Source organism: Eretmochelys imbricata, chromosome 20 (assembly GCF_965152235.1).
Source record: "Eretmochelys imbricata isolate rEreImb1 chromosome 20, rEreImb1.hap1, whole genome shotgun sequence".
Taxonomy (NCBI): Eukaryota; Metazoa; Chordata; order Testudines; family Cheloniidae; genus Eretmochelys; species Eretmochelys imbricata.
The window spans coordinates 3,184,730-3,201,218 of NC_135591.1; the positions used below are offsets into that span (position 1 = coordinate 3,184,730).

Consider the following 16,489-nt stretch of genomic DNA (forward strand, 5'->3'; position numbering starts at 1 on the left):
CCCCGTGGAGTGTGTACATGGGAGATTGTACCGGTTTAATTGGCTTAAATTAAACTGGGGCAACTATTCTGTGTAGGGGAGGGGTCAGATTTTCAAAAGATCCTAAGTCCTCTGGAGTTCAATGGGACTGAAGTTGCCTATGTCACTTTTGGATGCTTTTGAACATTTTACCCAAGGCTTGCTGCAGGGGCGGTGTGGCTTAGTGGATAGAACATTGGCCTGGATCCGCGGGAGCTGGGTTTGATTCCTGGCCCTCTTTCCATCCCCTGCACCAGCAAGTCACTTCCCTGAGCCTCAGTTTCCCCAGCTCTGAGAATAAGACTACCAGCCTTCTCTGTAAAGTGCTTTGAGAGCTACTGATAAGAGCGTTGTTAATGCAGATTACAAAAAGGAATGTGTTACTGAGATGCAATGGTAATAAACCCTCCCTGAGGGACTCCCAGCCAGCCGGAGCCCGGGTAGAAGGTTTGCCTTGTTGATGCCACAGCCCACTTAGCTGCCGACACATCGGTCAAATGGGTCTGGTGCATGCGGAGCGGCCTGCTTTTATCTGTTCTGCAGCCATCTGGGGCCCTGGTGTCTGCATGGTGACAGTTCCCGTCGGGAGAGATGCGTTTGTCTCTGCCCGCGCGCTGCGGGGCAGTGAATGATCAATGTGAATCTGTCAGAGGAGCTGGTTTTCAAAAAGTGCCCTCTGAAATTCAGCCACCTTGAAGGCCTCTTGAGGCAAGCACCCAAAAATGGAAGATCTTGGCCTGGGGCTGCTGGAAAATGTCGGTTAATGGGCTCTCTGCTCACTTGTGTCTCCAGCATTCTGATGCTAAGTGCGCTCCCTTGCCCCCGGGTGTCCCAGGCGCGTCACAATGAAAGTCCTCGGCCGCTGGTTTGGAGTTGTTTGGGGAGGAGATGGGGCCAGGTCTTCAGAGGGTATAAAATGGGCAGCACCCCGGGACGTGGCGGATCTATGCCAGTGTGTACCAGTCGAGGAAACTGACCCGCTTGTCTAGTGGTTGTGGCCAGGGGCAGGGAGTGGGGAATGGAGATTCCGGACACCTGGGTTCTAATCTCAGCTAACTGTCTAGCTGGGGACGGGGCTCCTTTCCCCCAGCTGCTATAGGGATGTTACCGATCTCTGAGGTATCCCTGGATGTGGAGCGGTAGGTGCTATGTAGGGACAGAGTCATGGTGTCTGTCTGCTTTGGATTGGCCTGAGGCTGCACCCTGTATATGGCGGGGGCTGAATTGTTCCTAGCGGGCAAGAATCCTGGGCCGGAGCTCTCCTCTGTGAGCAGCATCCCCAGACCGTCCTTGCGGCTTTGCAGCATGCTCCTGGCAGCTCAAAGAGGCAAGAGGCAGGGTAGGTTTGTGGAAATTAACTGGAAGCGTATGCGAGATCCTGGAGTGGATTTTCCCGAGATTGCTCCCCTTTGGCAAACTTGCCCGCGGTTCCGCATCTCCCTCTCCCCCTCCCCCCTCCTGCTGCTTGGGCCTGGAAGAGAACCTCCCCCTCCCTCCACGTTATTGTGTATTATGTAGCCTCTGGAGGCCCCCTCTGAGATCAGGGTCCCCACTGTTGTTCTAAAGGCTGCACAGACTCCTCATGAGAGACCATCCCTACCTGGAAGAGCTCACAGTCTAACTAGGCCAGATTGATGAAGAGAGGGGAAGGGAAACGGAGGCACGCGGCGGGGAAGTGACTTCCCCAGGACCACGCAGCAGAGCCACGGCTCGAACCCAGGTCTGCGGAGTCCCAGCTCAGTGCACTGTCCCAAAGCGAAGATCAGCTTCTTATTATTTAGCATTGGGATTGCGCCCCCAGGCCTGGATCAAGGCACCATTGCGCTAGGCACTGTACAAACACAACAAAAATAGACAGCCCGTGCATCTCCGTTAGGGGTTGTATGGGGTGGCTCTTTTAGTTGAAAATGCACCCCTGTCGCCATCATACGTACACCAGTATGACACCGGTGTGCAGGCCAGGCCTTAGGCTGTGAGCAATCCCAATGCTAAATAATAAGAATCGGGGTTGTGGCTGTAACCTGGGAAAGTGCAGTCTTCTCAGCACTCGGGTAAGTCTCCCAAGTGGGTTTTATTTGAATGTTCCTTTCCGTCTCTGACACTCAAGCCACGTAGCTTGTGAAGTCTCCAGTCCTCGCTTCGTGCCCTCTTATCTCTTCACTTGTAGCTTTTCCCCATTTTTATGTGTCTTTGGGCTGGTGCCAGATCAGTTACAGGCTGCATTTGTGGGGGGAAGAATTGCTTCTTTTCAAGTGGTTTTCTGAGGTTAAAAATTCATGTCTAAGTCAGCCCTTTGGGGTGTACCACAAGCTTGTCACATGTAATAAATTGGCTCATTTATTAACGAGCAAATGCAGTTGAAAGGAAACAAAGTGGCTTGTAAATTAATCCTGCCCCATTTGTGATAAGTAGTTGATCTGCTCTTTCCACAGGGATAATGGGCAGGGAGATCCGTTTTGACTGATCGACTGTGTGCTTCCTATGGGTGCCTTCCCTTGACCTGTTTGGAAACACGGCTAATTAACCCTTAATTTGCAGTTATTCTGAGCCTAGGAGAGTGGTTTTATTTAGATAGAGCTCTCTTTAGAGACAGATGCTATTGTGCAGAAGCTGTTAAGAAGGCTCTTAACCTACGGAGTTGCCTGGTTATAAATCAAACAGCGTTCTCCTCCAGAAGGGAAAAGAGAAGGAGATGCAAAGACAAGCAATGAAAGAGTTTGGAACAGAACCCAGGAGCCCTGGGTGCCTGTTCCTTGCTCTAATCACTAGATCCCTCTCCCCTTTCAGAGGCAGGAGTAGAACTAGGGGTCCTAGCTCCCGGTCTCTCCCTGTTCTAACCCACTAGGCCAAATAGAAACCGGAGGGCCGTATAAACAGAATCCTTCCTAATGGGTGGCCTTTTAAAGTCACTGCAACCGAAACAAACAAACAAACAGAGGAATAAATGTTGCCCCCTTAGAGGCCCGGGGATTCGTGCAAAGAGTTGTTGGGGCTGCATGTTCCTGTCTGGATCCGTTAGCCTGGTTTCCTCGTGGCATTGAAATGTTTTCCTGCCTCCGTCGCATGAGGCAGAGAAACGGGGCTCCGTGTTTCACGGCCTGAGCTTTTCTGATGGCTTGTAGGTTTTGCTGTTAGCCGGGAGCTTGGCACACTGGGTCTGAACTTCCCTTTCGAGTAGCCAAGTGACGATTGGCTGTTTCGAGCCTTTGCGAGTGAGACTGGAGGGCAGGGAGATGCGTGAAGACCTCTGTCTAGGAACTATGCTGAATAGGTCTCGTTCAGGGTTAGGAAAAATACAGGAGGCAGGCCGGCCCTGTGAGAAGAGGAGTGTATGTCTGTGCGTCTCCTACCCCCGCCTCTCCTCGTGCCAGTTCCACCCCGAGGCTCTTCTCTTCTCAGCCAAACAAAATGAAAATCGAATCAACGCCCCTTCTTCCCAGTTCCCTGCACCATTCGCTGGTGCATGGAATGAACCCTGTGAAAGGGAGCAGTTGCCCCGGAGCCCTGGCCTGGACAAACCCTTTTCCCCCAGGGACTGGGGCTGGCAGAGGCCTTGCCCTGACCGAAGTCGCTAGCCCATCAGCTCAAGCGAACGACTTTCGGATGCACCCTCAGTGAGCGAGTGCGTCTGCAGCTGAAGGAGAAATCGTGCGTCAACGCGGGAAAACTCCAGTTCCTTCATGTCCCACTCCACAGGGATGTCACGTCCCCTTTCCCCTCCCTGCTACGTTGCACCTTCTTCCCAGTGGGTCTCTAAGCTTGGAACTCGCTCTCTTCTCCTTTCAGCGACACATCTCCATGACTTCCTGCATCGACGGCCGTCCCTATTCTGTGCTTGAGCTGTCCTCCCACATACCCCTCCGGCTGGGTTAGACCGCCGCCCGCGTGGGACAGGGACTGCCTCTGTGGTTGTAAAGCACCCTGTTACATTTACGCCACTCTGCAAAATGACGGTCAAAATGGCACCGTCTGACTGGGCGGATTGCCTCCCTGTGCAATCAGCCCTACTCACTGGCTTTGTTCGTGAGCCCCGGGTGCCCCGGAGAGCCCAGACCGCTGCAGGAGCTGGATTCCCTTCCTCCTGGTGCAGGATTCCACCCTCCAGTCCAGTGCCAAAGCGGAGTGGTGATGCCGGCACCGTGCGTGGCAGGCTGTGGCATGGCCGGGATGGCTGTTGCGGGAGGGGAGAGAGGGCACAGCACAGCTGGTTAGGGGAACTGGAGACCTGCCTTCAATTCTTTGCTCTCCTGGGGTGATCTTGGGCAAGTCTCTCTCTGTTCCTCATGGGAATAATGATCCGTCCGCGTCTCTCCGAGGGGCCGTGTTGGGGTTGGATACTGTGTTGGCGGGCAGCCCCTAAGTTAGGACGCAGAGCTAATCATAACCCATGCTACGCCCTGGAATGGCTGCCCCAGGCAGGGAACCCCACAAGGCACCCGTTGCTGGGCGCTTCCTCTGTCCCTTGGGTTCCCTTTCCCGTGCGGCAGGCTCCCTTTCCTGTCAAGGCCCCATTCTCGGGGGGGAATGGGCACGTGAGAAACACTGTGGATGTGTCCGTTCTGGTCTGCCCCGGGCAGCCTGGCAGCTTCGAGACGTGTGTCCCGGGCTGTAGGAAGGAGCCGGCTGACGCGCCCTGTCGGATGGGGGAGACTGGGTGACGCTGGCCCAGGGAGCGTGGCGCAGGAAGGAGGGGTTGCTCTCGGGGGTGAAGTTTGCTGTGTCTGACGAGCTGGTCAGTAAAAGTGTTGTGTGAACAGTGGGTTCTGTTTCCTTACCGGGGTGAAATATCTACACGGATGCCCACATGGGTAGGGAGACGGAGCCACCCGCCGGGGGCCAAAGCTGCAGCCAGGGCACTGGTTCCCTCTGCCGCCGTTAATCTGGTCTCTCCCTTTGCTCTGCATGGGATACTGGATCCTTGAAAATCCGGCCCCTCTCAGCGTGTCCCTGCACAGAGGAGCCCAGGCGGGACCCACCCTGTGTGGCTGCATTACCCGCACCCCGTCCCCGGGGAGTTTGAGCCTGGCTGCCTGGTGTGCTGTATTTGTTGGATCTCGGGAGTGAAGCTGGGTGGAGTGGGGGCAGTGCTTTGGATGGGAGACCCTAGCTATGGCTCCCCCCAGGAGCGCCGGCCTGTGGGATTGTGGGATAGCATTGGTAGACTCTTGGGACATGAGTCTGGGGGACCTGGGCCCAAGCTGCGTCCACACTGCAAAACAAGAGGCTTGGCCCCCCCGCCTTGCCCAGTCCTAGAGCCTGGGCCAAGGGGATTCACTGTTCGCCAGATAGAGTTGTGTGTAGATGGAAGGGGGCTTTGGGCTCAAGCCAGAGTCGGAGTCCGGGGTTTGTGCAGCGTAGACATGCTCATGGGAGTCCGATTTTTCAAAAGCAGCCAAGTGACAGTAGCACTGAAGTCTCACTGGAAACGAGTGCAGTTTGGTCTCCTTGCCCCACGCCCCAGCCATGCATGTGAACATGGGTTCTGCGCACATGGGAGGGTTTGGTGTGGGAACGATGGGGGGCGGGGGCGGTAAGAACATGCAGTAAACCTGCAGTGTAGACATCCCCCAGGTCTGTCTTGCAAATGGCACGGTTCTCCCTCGGCTCCAGTTGCGTGTGGCTGTGGGTGTTTGCATCAGAGCCCAGCGGGTATGAAATGCGAGTGGGTCCTTTTGCACTGGTGGGAGTGGCAGGGCGCTGGGAGGAAGGGAGGGATCCTGATCGGGGAGCTGCCAGGGGCTGGGTTCTCGTTGCTTGCGTGGGCCAGGCCCAGCCGCAGCCTCTGGTCCTTGCTGCAGCTGCCAGGTGTTGCTCTGTCGAGCGATTCCCTTCCCCTCTCTGCTCAATCTCTCTTGTGTTCTGCTCTCTTCCAGGTCCGCAGAGCAAGGTATCGCGGTGCCAACCCAATGAGCATAACTGCCTGGGCACGGAGCTGTGCATACCCATGAGCAAGCTGTGCAACGGCCTTCAGGACTGCTTCGACGGCTCGGACGAGGGGTCGCACTGCCGGGGTAAGGGAGCGCCGACCGGTCCCCGGGGCAGCCCGCACCTCGCTCTGGGCTGAGAGACTCCGCCGTCGGGTGGGAGGGGGGTAGGAAAAATGCCTCCGTAGTGCGTGCGGCCACACGGGCTGTTAGCAGGACGTGGCCCCGGTAGGAACCGCGATTCGCCCCGGCGTGCGGCGTGTTCGCACAAGAGCGGTGCACTCGTGGAGGTACTTCAGTGCGACACCCCCCCCCGCCCCGCCCATCGTCAACGCGTCCTGGGGGCTGTGGGTTAGAAGACCTTGAAGGTTCCCTTCTGCAGGAGAAATGGCGATTGCTCCTGCCCCGGCAGGCTGTTGCATAGCTGCACTCTCTGCTGAGCGGATGGAGGCAGGGAGTTTGGGTTCTGGTTTAGTTCAGACACTGGTTTCCTCCCTAGCCGGGGGTCTTAGCGGGCAGGGCTGGGAGCACAGGGATTGAGGCCTGCTGGTCGTGACCCCTGAGCCCACAGTTCCAGGGGCCGTGCTGTCACTAATCTGGCTCTGAGCTGGATGAGCTGCGGAAAGGGCAAAGAAAATTCGTCTGAAAGGCCCTAAATCGGGCAAAGTGCAGAGCAGAGGCGCCTGCCTTGTCTGGGGTGCAGGACGGCGCCGCCTAGGCACCCCAGTGGGGAGCAGAGCCTCATTGTGCCAGGTGCTGCACTTACCCCTTCTCCTGGAGAGCTTGCCGCCTGAGCAGGCAAGAGGCAGGGAGGGGAAACTGAGGCACAGAGCGGAGCAATGACTTGCCCAGGTGGCCTGAGCCTCCTATTCAGTGGCCTACCCCCTGCCCCGCATGCCCTTTGCTAATGAATCCTCCACACCTCGGGGGTGAGCAGCAATGCTGGCCCTGCCAGCAGCTCGCCCCAAGCTACGCCCTCTACCGAGCGGATCAGATTGTACCAGGTGTCCCAGCTCTCTGGGCTTGGAGCATGAGCTGTTCGGGGGCTGTTCCCACAGCGACCCTGCCATACCTGATGGGGAAGGAGGGTCGGGGCCTAGCCTGGCCCTTGGGAGACCAGGGTTCAATCTCTGCCTCTGGCACTGACTCCTTGCGTGTTCTTGGCCAAGTCACTCAGTTTCTGCCCCTCAGGACCGTGGGGATGACAGCCCTGTCCTGCCCCCCCAGCCGTGTGGGAGGCTGAATACGTTAGACATTGGGAGGTGCTCAGATGTGTCAGATAAGTACCGAAGATACAAGTACAGAGTCCCTGCTGCTTATACAGAGGGTGCCTATCTCTTATCTAGTGCTTTCCCAGGGAGCTCAAGATCATTATTCCCGGTCTCCAGAGGGGGAAACCGAGGCACAGAGCAGGGAGGTGACTTGTGCAAAGTCTCCCAGCAGGTCAGTGGCAGAGGTGGGAATAGAGCCCTGGGCTCTGGCGTCCCAGCTCTCTCCTCTGTGTCCCCTTGCCTTTGTGAACCGCCTGTTCAGGCACCCGGAAACATTCCCCTTTGCATAAGAATCTCCTCCTGGCTCCCTGCACCGGATCCCTGGCCCAAATGTGTCCTCCGAGCTATTTATGTAGATTAATTTTATAGAACCACACCCCCCCCCCCCCCGGCAGCTGAGAGACCCGTACGGTGTCTCAACAAGTCTGGGGCGGGAGAGAGGGTTAATCAGCGGCTGGATCCGTGAGGTGGGGAGGTTTAATTCTATCTGATGTTGGGTTACACCTACTGCAGCCGGGCACAGAGCCGAGCAGGCGTTGGGAGCGCTCGGCACTTGCGGCAGCTCTCGGATGAGGATGCTGGGTGGCTTTTGAGATGTTTGGATACAGAAAAGCCAGGTTTTCCTCTCCGATTCTCAGTGGTGGCCCTGTGGATCTCGTCAGGCCGGTGGGACCCACTGCAGTCAGCTAGTCTGCGTCTCTTAGGCACTTCTGTGGCTCCCAAGCCCCCCACCCTCTCTGGCTTGTTTATCCTCGCCAAGCCCTGAGGCAGGGCAGGATTGTTACCCCCATTTGACAGATGAGGAAACTGAGGCATATAGGGGCGAAGTGACATAACCTGCGGTCCCACAGGGAGCTTGTGGCAGAGCTGAGGCCTTGTCTCCAGACTAGCTCACTAACCATTGGGCCTCTCTGCCATTGGAGTCTGGCCTGCTCCATGCAAGAGATGAAATTGCACCTAGTAATTCCCCACAGTGGAGAGAATCGCTCTTCCTTGGATGAATGGGGAAACTGAGGCGATGGGGCTTGCCTAAGGTGTCACGGCTGATCAGTGGCAGAGCTGGGGCTAGGACTCAAGTTTCCTAGGGCTTAACCAGCGCACCTCACTACCTCAAACAGCTGACCTGATCTCTACCCTGATAATTCTCCTTCCCCTGGGCCTGAGACGGCATGCGAAGGGGCCACAGCTTTTGTCTAGGAGATTTAGATGCATGATTCCTACATGCTCCTAAACCCCATAGTCACTTTGGGAAAATCACTAGCAGCCCTACCCGTTCTTCTCTAACCTTACGCTGGCTCACCAGCCTGCAGGCAGTTCCCAGTACACAAGCAATCCTACGATAACAGATCAAGGAGGGGCACACTCCACGGAGGAAGGGAAGAAATATTGGCTAGTAAAGAAGCAGAGATCCCAGTTGCAACCTTCGAACAGGCAATTATTCCTGGTAGCAGAGAAGGGAGAGCCGCAAACCTTGACTGTTCTTTTAAAAATCGCCAAGGGCTGGAATTGTAGCAGGACTGTTTCCACCAGAACAGCACCCTTAAAAAAAAAAAAAATGAAAACCCTAATATTGTTGGGGTTTTCTTTGGTGTGTGTGGTACATGAGCTGAGAGGAGACTCTGAAATGAACATGCAGGCCTGCCAAACACCCTGCAAAGCTGATAAACCATGTGAACGAGTCAGCTGGCCCACCTGGCTTATTAAACTTGCATACGCATAACACGGGGGATTTAGAGTGGGATTGTGAGCAAATCTGTACCGTTTTTGCTAGGGGAAAGGGCGCTCCTCCCACTGTGTGTTAGACAGCCAACTGGCCTGGGGACCGTAGCCTGGGCCGTGACCTCCCCGTGCAAATGCAAAATATGAACGTTAGGCATATGCTGTGCCAAGGAGGGTAAACGGTGCTGGTGTGGCTTTCCTTTGCTGGCCCTTGTATTGTGGCAGATGGATCAGAAATGGATTGCATCCACGCTGCTCCTGCGGCCTTGTCCGCTCTAGAATGTAGGTCTGCTAGAACTATCCGGGTCTAGGTAGAGTGGTGACACACCCCTAGGCTGGCCGCTGTTATAGCGGGATAAAGAGGAAATAAGCTATTTCAGTATAAAGTACCATTAGCCTGTTATAACTGTGGCCAGACTAGGGGTGGGATAGATAAAACCATCCCCCGAGCTGGCATCATTACACTGGTAAAAGTTCTAAGTGAAACCGAATTAAGCCTGGGTTAAACTCTGAGCAAAAGAGAGTCATGCTGGTTTAAAAAAACCCAACCCTGCACTGATTGTAGCAATTTAAGCCCAAAGATCAGTTGATGGGAGACAGTGAAACGCTGGTGTAATAGGGTGTAAACCAGCCCGTAAATCAGAATCCGAGAGTCTACACAGACGTGTGAACTGGATTAGCTAAATTGGTTTAAATCCACATGTTTAGTTCTGGCTGTAACAGGGTCCTTGGGCCAGTGTGGGAATTTGCAGTTGACATCCCCCCATGCTCCAGTTCTGAGCTTGCATTAGATTTTCGTTCCCTGAATGTCGGGGTGAGATTCACACCGCCGGAAGTGTTTACAGACCACTCCAGTGCAGCTAAGTGTCCTGATTCCACACCTGCTTCTGGCCAGGGTGTCAGGAGGCATCCTATGGGAACCGGTCGTTGCTCCCTGGTTAATCGGCGTGGTTTCCCGAAAGTCCCCCTCCTGAGCTGGACTCGACCTCTGAACCTCCCGTAAACAAAGCAGAACAGATTTGGACGGTAAAGTGTTGTGCACCCCCTGGATCTGCATGGGTGACCCTGGTCAGAGGCTGCAGGGACCTGGTGCCAGAGGTGGTGACATTTCCTATCTGACTGTAATGTGGTTTTGGGGCTGGGGGGGCTTTTCAGAATCACGGGCAGTTTGTTTTATCATACACCGTGTCCTCCGGGCTCTGCAGTGCTGGTTTCTGGGGGTGTAGAGTTGGGGGGAGAGGGGCTGTAGGATGTGGGTGGTATGCTGCTGCTGTCCGTTTATGTCCTGTTCCCCCTCACCCCCCACTCTTCCCCAGCCCTGAATGTACTTTTAGATTAACTGTCCCGGGTGTGACGCGAGCCCCTGTCCCAGCCCCCCGGGGGCAGGCAGTGGGGAGTTGGGTCTCGGGGTTGCTCTGCAGAGAGGGGTGCTGGTAAGTGGGTGTTTAATGAGCTGTGGTCAGAGATGGCGTCTCAAACCCTCCCCCGTGGAGCTCAGGCTAACGGCTGCCAGTTACTAATAACCTGCACTGGATTAAAAGTGGTGACTCCTTCCCTCCCTTCCCCCCTCTCCCACCCCGAGCCAACCAGCCCCCCACCCTGGGGCCGGATTGGAGCCAGCACCCCCTAGAGGGGAAAGGCCCCATTCCCCACCACCCTGAGCCATCCAGTCCCCTGCCCTGGGGTCAGATCGGAGCTGGCACCCCACAGAGGGGAGAGCCCCCATGTCCCATTCCCTGCCCCCCTGAGCCAGTCAGTCCCCTGTCCTGGGGCCGGATCGGATCCAGCGCCCTCTATAGGGGAAAGGACCCATGTCCCATTCCTAGAGTCCTTGAGCCAGCTGGTCCAAGCTGTGGGATGCATTTGATCATGAAGACTCTGAGAGAGGGCTGTGAAAGGGGGAACACGGAGAAAAATGGCCAGATTTTCTCAGCTTGGCAAGGTTCACGTTTCGATTGTTTTGCACACAGATTTGATACAGACCCGAGTTCATCCTGCTTTGCGCTTCCAAGCCACGGGGGCGTTAGGCAGGAGAGGGGAAAAAACCCTCAAACAAAGAGACCTTTGTGGGCTGAAGTGCTCTTCTGCTTCCCACAATGAGTGTCCCTTCGGCCACAAAGCCTCTATCCCAGCCCTTTGTGTGTTAACTGGGTCACGGAAGCCTATCTTATCATTGCTGTGTTTGAGTAGCTGGGTTTGCCCCGACGCCTGTCCATTTTGTTCTTGCTTTGCTTTTGTGGAGCAGCTTTCCGGGTTGCATGCAGGTTGGAAAGCACAGCTTGTTCCCAAGGGATTGCAGTTTGCACCAGTGGAATGCACTCCCATGCTAGTGAGCTGGAGCATGGTCCAGTGGTTAGGGTGTTACTTAGGGGCTGACGGTTCGATTCCCTGCTTTGCAATAGGCTTCCTGAGAAAGGCATTTAATTTCTCTTTGCCTCAGCTCAAAGTGCGGGCAGTAGTATGGCCCTACCTCAGAGAGACATGTGAAGACAAATTAATTAAAGATCCAGATGCTCAGATATGGTTCCCTATAAACAGGTGGACAGTTTGCGTCACGTGACTACAATGTGAATTGATATATGCAAATTTCGCTACTGTAGAGCCTGAATTTTGGCCCGTATTGTCCCCTTTTTATGAGAGAATCTCACTCTGTATGTATGTGTAATAAAACCACCTAGCTCCTATCTACCGCTTTTCATCAGCGGACCTCAACGCTCTACGCAGTCTATCTTCACGACCCCCTGGGGACCCAGGGGCAGATCCGTTATCCTCACGTTACCGGTGGGGGTCCGAGGCACAGACAAAGCGGGGTGGGGAATTGAGCCGAGGTCTCCCCAGTTCATTGCGTGGATGTCTGTATAATTACCCCCTTTGGTAGGGTAACAGGACCCATCATTACGTGATCTTGCTAAGTCCAGGAAGCCGTCAGTTACTGGCGCAGCGAGATAAGTGCTCCGGGCGAGGTTTCTCATCAGCCCCAGCCTGCCTCTGAGCATTGGGGAGCGCGAGGCAGATGGACACTCAATTAACATTTATTTCAGCCATGGATAGAAATTAATCTGTTCAGAGCCGTGAGCCAGGCAACCTTCATGGCCCTGCAGCACGGGAGCCTCCTGTGTGTGGACTGGGCGTTGGGCGCAGGGGAGGTGCTGGACACGCTTGGGGCGGACCCCTCCCAGGAGCACAGAGATTTAACACATCCAGCTCCTGCGTGGGGGGCTCTTAATAGATGGGCAGGGACATGTTTTCTCTGCATTTGCTGGTGAATCCGACTAGGGCCTGGTTCCCTGCTGAGCTCGTTGGGGGTAGGTAGGTCTGGGGAGGAGATGACACAGTGACGGTCACCCCAGAGCTTCCCGGGGCCTTGCTGCAATGGTCCAGACCCACACCCTGCTCTGCTCTTTCTCTGCTCAAAAGAGCTTAGCACCCAATGGGAATCCCCCCATCCGCTGTCCCCATTGGGAACAATGGAGTATCCCCCTTCTGGAGAACAGTGGGGGAATCCCCCCACTGAGAACAATGGAATATTTCCCTGCTGGAGAACAGTGGGGGAATTCCCTCCTCCCCTCCCTCCATCGAGAACAATGGACTATCCCCCTGTTGGAGAACAATGGGGGAATTCCCCCATCTGCTCCCCTCCATTGGGAACAATGGAGAACAGTAGGGAATTCCCGCATCCTCTCCCCCACTGAGAACAGTGAAAACCCCTCCCAAATGGAGAATCCGCCTGTTGCATGTATTGCCCGGAGCATCCAGCATGCCCCATTTCTGTGCTGGGTTCTGCGGGGTTGTCAGTCGAGGTGTACAAGGACAGGGGCAGCTAAGAACAGAGGATACTTGCTCCCTTTAGCTTCTTAATTCCCGGTGTTGGGTGGGCAGGGTGCGTCCTGCTCCCACCTCAGCAGTCCCTACAGGAAGTCCTTGTTGGCGTTGTTTAACGTGGTCTCAGGGAGCATGCAGTGAACGCACGCGATGGGGCTTCAATTTCACTGCGGGCCGGGCAGCAAGAGCCCGAACCAGGGCTAGGATCTGGATTTGTTTTTTCAGCACCACTGCAGATGCCTCTCAAGTGCCTTTGGTTTCTCGAGGCCACCTGTCTTCAACGCACCCCCTGTCATGCTCTGCTTCCCTCTTTGTCCGCGGGTTTCCCGGAGCCCTGTGGGGCTGAGCGAGTTGCCCAGCACGACTCTGCTGGAGAAACGGATGTGGTTGAGGAGGGACGCTGGTGCGCTCTGGGTGTGTGTGGCAGGAGCTAGGTTTCCTGCTCCTTGCCTCTTGTGGCTGATCCTTTAAATAGGAAATGCTGAGCCTGCAGCTGAGGTTGGAGACAATGTGTCTCATGTTCCAGAATCAAATTCCGTCACTGTTTGAAAGCGGCTTGTGCAGCCCTTTCCCTCGCCGCTTCCCTTTGCGGGCTGGGGTGACCACGTTTGTACCTGTCTGCCGGCCGGTCCCTGGTTTTGCGGTGTTCTGATGGCCTCGGGACAGATTCTCCCTTGCCCTGGACTTCTGTATTCCCTGAGCCGCGATCGGGGATCAGGGCCCTTTGTGTTGGTACAGTGCCCAGCACGGAGCAAAAATATAGGTCTTGAGCCGATGATCTTACAGGCTAACCGGTGCAAAAGAGGGGTAAACCACAGCTCTTCTGGTGGCGTTCTGCTCTTGGTTTGCATTGGTGGAAACATCAAACAAACATTGGTTTGCACGGTGCAGGGTGAAGGTGAATTGGGCCCGTTGTCTTTAAAAGTCCAGCTGGGAGCTACCCTGCCTAGAAATCATTGGTTTCGATCAAACTTATCCTTTTTATACCCCAGCTCCCAGAAGATCTTTACATGCAAAATATTTGAGCTTGCAGGGTATGGCTGCACTGCTCAGGGTGTCATTGCAAGACGGATTGGTGTATCTTGGCCCATCTACCTAGTGTGGCTACAAATAGTGCTGAAACCACGGTGGTGGGGCCATGCTTACCCCCCCCCACCGCCCCGGGAACCCGGGATATGTGCTCGCGTTCCTAGCTGGTATTAGCAGGCCGGGCTAGGTAAAAGCTGGCCCACGGGTGCCTGCCTGAACTGGGATTGCAGGGTAGCTGTCCCCGTAACAGGGTCCTTCTCCCCTGGTCGCAGATGGGGAGCCGAGGGCCGCGTGGGGCAGTGGCCTGTGCAAAGTGTCACAAGATGTCAGTGGTAGATCTGGAAATTGACCCCAGGTGTCCCAGCGCGGTGCCTTGACTATAAGCCCATCCTTCCCTCCTGTTACTCAAGCTAGTGGGGATGCTGCCAGGGCTGTGGGGTTGGGGTGCCTGGGGAAGTCTGGGAATGACAGCAGGAGCCTTCGCTGTTCCCATCACCTGCCCAGATGTCTGAAGTGCCCACTGACCCCAGAACTGACCTTCTTCCCCACTGACTCCTTTCTTTAGAGTTTCTGGCCAACTGCTCGGCCCTGGGATGCCAGCACCACTGTGTCCCGACGCTCGTCGGACCCGCCTGCTACTGCAACAGCTCCTTCCAGCTGGCCGAGGACAGGAAGAGCTGCAAAGGTTGGTGGTGGCTGGGGATGACGCAGCCTGTGAATGCGGGGACAGGACTGCTGGGGTGCACTGTCAGCTCAGTGGGCCACGCCTTGCCCGAAGGCCACGTGTGGCCAGCCAGCCTGGGGCGGGGGTAGGGAGCCGGAGTGGCTTCCAAAGGGATTTGGACACTTAGCGCTCATTAGAAACCCACAGCTTTGAAAATCCCATCCTGAGTGTCACAGTGACGTATCGGGGCTGTGGAATAGCCCAAGACAGACCAGCACAATGGATTAAACTGATTTCCCCCGTCCCTGGGGCCCCCCCATTAGGGTGAACAGCATCCTTGGATGCATCAGGAAGAGGAGATCAGTCGAGCAGGAGGGGGCGTTCCTTTTGCGTATGGCATGAGTGAGACCTTCACTGGGGGCCGTGGCCAGGTCTGGGGTCCCCACTTCAAAAAGGGGGCTGCAAAATGGGAGAGGGTGCAGAAAGAGCTCTGAGAAGGACTCGCGCTCTGGGAAGCCGGCCTAGTCGCGAGAGACGAAAGAATCTTGTTCCCTTTAGTTTACTCAGGAGAAGGGACGTGATCACGGGCTCTGAGTCCATGCGTGGGGAGAGATTTTTGAGAGCAGAGTAAGAGCCAGTGGGTGGAAGCTGAGGCTAGAGAAATTCAGACCAGAGAGAAAGGGGCAGATTTTTAACAGCATCGCTTCGCCAGGGCTGGGGTGGATTCTCCTCCGAAGCAGGGCTGGATTTCTGTGTTAAAGTTCTGCTCTGGCTCAGCTGGAAGTTCTGGGCTGGCTGCAGGATTCGCGGGGTGAGATTCTGCATAACCCAGGCCAGAGGGGGACAGATGAGAGGATTGCGCTGGTCCCTTCTGGCCTTCAAACCCTACGATTAGACTCCGATGGTGCGGGGTGTGTGTTCCTCCCGCATGTCCCGTTCTCTGCTGCTCCACCGTGAGCACTGGGGGGCTCTGTCCTTTCCCTGGCTCCGGGGAGCTGATGCAGTTGTGGGACCCAGCCTTGTTCTCTTGCCCTCCCCTGCAGACTTCGATGAGTGCACCATCTACGGGACCTGCAGTCAGACGTGCACGAACACGGAGGGCTCCTACACGTGCAGCTGTGTCGAGGGCTATCTCCTGCAGCCCGATAACCGATCCTGCAAAGCTAAGAATGGTAGGTGGTGTTTTGGCAGAGTGGTGTGGCTTCCGGCTGCCTCCAGCTCTCGGGACCTGGGGGTGCGTGCAAAGCCACCTGGCTGCCCCGGAGTGTGCGTGGCACTCCTGCTGTGTTTGCACCTGATCTAGGTGTGCGTGTGCGTGCAAAGCCACCTAGCTGCCCCAGAGCATGCGTTTGCACGTGACCCAGGCGTGTGTGTACATGGAGAGTTACCCGGCAGCCACACCACGTGTGCGAGATGCTTGCATGTAGGCCTGGTGTATGTGCAAAGCAACCAGGCCATCTTGAGCACGCATGTTTTGCGGTTGATGTCAGGAATCGTCACTCCCATGTTACAGCTCGGTCTCCTGCCCCTGGACCTCCTGTGGGGGCTCCTCTGTCCCCTGCATTGGAAATCCAGTCTTCTCGTATTCCCTCTTGCATGGGTCAGGCTGTGGGTTCCCTGCTGGGGCCTGGGGCGTAGATTGAGCAGGAATCCAGCTGCCTGCTTAACCCTCCCTGGCTGTTCTCCCCTTCCCTTTCCAGAGCCTGTGGACCGGCCCCCAGTGCTGCTCATCGCCAACTCCCAGAACATCCTGGCCACCTACTTGAGTGGCGGCCCTGTGCCCAACATCACCCCCACCAGCACCAAGCAGACCACCGCCATGGACTTCAACTACATCGAGGACACGGTGTGCTGGGTCCACGTGGGCGACAGTGCCTCCCAGACCATCCTAAAGTGCGCCAAGATCCCCAACCTGAAGGGCTTTGTGGAGGAGCGCTCCATCAACATCTCCCTCAGCCTGCACCGTGAGTGACTGCATTGGCGCTTTCGCCCCTCCTGCCTCGCCCCTCTCCGCTCTCCCCGCCTTCCTTCCGCAGCATCTA

General features: G+C 56.0%; 1 protein-coding gene across 1 annotated transcript in view; it reads left to right on the forward strand.

Annotated features, from left to right (window-relative positions):
* The window catches only part of LRP1 (LDL receptor related protein 1), a 181,843-nt gene that overhangs the window by 49,672 nt on the left and 115,682 nt on the right, over positions 1–16,489 (forward strand). Inside the window, 4 exon segments of the mRNA XM_077838260.1 lie at positions 5,892–6,029; positions 14,349–14,468; positions 15,491–15,619; positions 16,148–16,411. Coding sequence (XP_077694386.1) covers positions 5,892–6,029; positions 14,349–14,468; positions 15,491–15,619; positions 16,148–16,411 — 651 coding nt within the window.